The sequence below is a fragment of the Cricetulus griseus genome, chromosome 6 (assembly GCF_003668045.3).
Source record: "Cricetulus griseus strain 17A/GY chromosome 6, alternate assembly CriGri-PICRH-1.0, whole genome shotgun sequence".
In the NCBI taxonomy this organism is placed as follows: Eukaryota; Metazoa; Chordata; class Mammalia; order Rodentia; family Cricetidae; genus Cricetulus; species Cricetulus griseus.
Window position 1 is genome coordinate 30,571,533 of NC_048599.1, and position 2,784 is coordinate 30,574,316.

Here is a 2,784-nt window from a genome sequence, read left to right on the forward strand (position 1 = left end):
TCAGAACGCTATTCACGGCAGGAAGCCCCAGCATCCGGTGAGAAATAAGAAGTACTAGAGCACAGGATGCACCCTGGGTCAGGGGGACGTGAAAAGCCTGGAGTCTGTAACCTTCTCTGCACCAGAGCTGTGGTGGCTTGGCAGCAGAGGCACAGCCCTCAGCTCCCCTCCCAGCACAGCCGGGTGCCAGGCTCCAAGATCCAGTGGTAGCTTCTGTCGTTGTGAAGGAGTCTAGCCTCTCCCAGAAGACACAGCAAAATGACCACCTCAACAGGTTTGCTACTGCTGCTTCTGCTCCTGGGCCAGTCCTGGGCAGGGGCTGCTGCTGATTCAGAGGCTGTCGTGTGCCAGGGGACTGCCTGCTATACTGCCCACTGGGGCAAGGTGAGCTTCACTGAAGCCCAGAGTAGCTGCCATGAGAATGGAGGCAATCTAGCCACTGTAAAGAGCGAGGAGGAGGCCCGGTATGTCCAGCAGGCTCTGGCTCAGCTCTTGAAGACCAAGGAACCGTTGGAAGCCAAGATGCGCAAATTCTGGATCGGGCTCCAGCGAGAGAAGGGCAAGTGTACGTACTATGATTTGCCATTGAAGGGCTTCAGCTGGGTGGGTGGTGGAGAGGACACAGCTTATTCAAACTGGTACAAAGAGGGCAAGAGGTCCTGTACCTCTAACCGCTGTGTGTCCCTGATACTGGACCTGCCCTTGCCACCTCACCCCAGCCAACTCCCCAGGTGGTATGAGACCAGCTGTGGGACCCCTGATGGCAACAGCATTGAAGGTTTCCTGTGCAAATTCAACTTCAAAGGCATGTGCAGTCCCCTCGCCCTGGGTGGTCCAGGGCAAGTGACCTATACCACCCCTTTCCAGGCCACCACCTCCTCCCTGGAGGCTGTGCCTTTTGCCTCTGCAGCCAATGTAGTCTGTGGGGATGAGGCTGAGAGTAAGACCTACTATTTCCTGTGCAAGGAAAAGACTGCAGGTGTATTCCATTGGGGCAGTTCAGGCCCCCTCTGCATCAGTCCCAAGTTGGGCTGCAGTTTCAACAATGGGGGCTGCCAGCAGGACTGCTTCGAAGGTGGGGATGGCTCCTTCCGCTGTGGCTGCCGGCCTGGATTCCGGCTGCTGGATGACCTAGTAACTTGTGCTTCTCGGAACCCCTGTAGCTCCAACCCATGCACGGGAGGGGGCACATGTCATCCTGTACCCCTCAGTGAAAACTACACGTGCCAGTGTCCCAAAGGCTACCAGCTGGACTCTAGCCAAGTGCACTGTGTGGATATAGATGAGTGCCAGGAATCCCCCTGTGCCCAGGAATGTATCAACACTCCTGGAAGCTTCCGGTGTGAATGCTGGGTGGGCTACCAATCCAGTGGCCCCAAAGAGGCCACATCCTGTGAGGATGTGGATGAATGTGCCCACTCACCCTGTGCCCATCGCTGCATCAACACTGATGGTTCTTTCTACTGCGACTGTAAAGATGGCTATGCCTTGTCTGGGGAAGACAGTACCCAATGTGAGGATATAGATGAGTGTTCGGATTCCAGGGGCAGTCCATGTGACACCCGGTGCGTCAACTCAGAGGGTTCCTTCACCTGTGGCTGCCAGTCAGGCTGGGAGCTGGCTCCCAATGGGGTCTCTTGTATCAAGGGCTCCGTGTCTTTAGAACCATCAACCAGCTCTCCCCAAAAGGAAGGCAAAGGTGACAGAAAGGGGAATACTGTGCCTCCTACTGATATGCCCAGTTCTTCCAGAGGCTCTGAGAATGTCTCCAAGGGAGGATATCCCACAGGGCGGCCCTCCCTCGGATCGGATACCCCCTCTGCCTCTGTTCCACCAGAAATACCAGTCCCTAGTGAGGCATCCGATGTCTGGATGGAGTTGGATACACACCTCCCCATGACCACTGGCTACAGCAAGCCCACACATGAAGATTCTGTTGCAGCACACAGTGACAGCGACACCGATGGGCAGAAGCTGCTTCTGTTCTACATCCTGGGCACCGTGGTGGCCATCTCACTTTTGCTGGCTCTGGCCTTGGGGCTTCTCATTTATCGTAAACGGAGAGCAAAGAAGGAGGAGATAAAAGAGAAGAAGCCCCAGAATGCTGCTGACAGCTATTCCTGGGTTCCAGAGCGAGCAGAGAGCCGAGCCCTGGAGAACCAGTACAGGTAAAACAGCTGTAGGTTACTTGGGTAGATTGGGTGGGCAGATGTGGGGTGGGAGGCACAGATTACAGTACTGGGAGACAGAGACAGGAAGAATTTAGCTGGCTATTTGATGTTAAACCCAGCCTCAGCAGTGAAGTCCAAGGGGCGCCTATCTGTCCTGTGAGTGCATGTGGAGTGGAGGCAAGGGACCCAGAGAAGTGGATGTTGCAGAATTCCACAGCTTCCAACACTGTAATCTTTTGTTTTCCACAGCCCAACACCTGGGACGGACTGCTGAAGACAATGTGGCCATAGAAACACAGGCAGCTGCCACTACTTTCAGAACTTTCAACTCCCAGTCAAAGACTGGACTGGACTCTCAGCAAACAATATGCACTTTCCCCTTAAGAGCCTGGTGACTTGGGATGGGCAGGTATTTTCCAGTTGCATTTGATATGCCTGGGGGGTGAAAGCTGTGTGTTGGCTTGTCGTTGCTGGGAGTTTTGTGGATATTGACAGGCCTCACACACTCTTTTCAAATCGATAATTGACTGATTTTAATGTGTTCCTCTGGTTCCTGATCAGGGCATGAGGAGTCATGGGGGCAGGGTGGGGGGAAGTGGGGTGGGAAGGCTTC

The 2,784-nt window shown here is 54.6% G+C and overlaps 1 protein-coding gene across 1 annotated transcript; it reads left to right on the top strand.

Moving 5' to 3' along the window:
* The first annotated feature begins 258 nt into the window (after positions 1-258).
* Cd93 (CD93 molecule) lies at positions 259-2,445 on the top strand. Its single transcript, XM_027421581.2, has 2 exons — positions 259-2,168; positions 2,421-2,445. Exons 1-2 carry the CDS (start codon positions 259-261, stop codon positions 2,443-2,445), a joined length of 1,935 nt encoding a protein of 644 aa, XP_027277382.1.
* Positions 2,446-2,784: the final 339 nt, after the last annotated feature.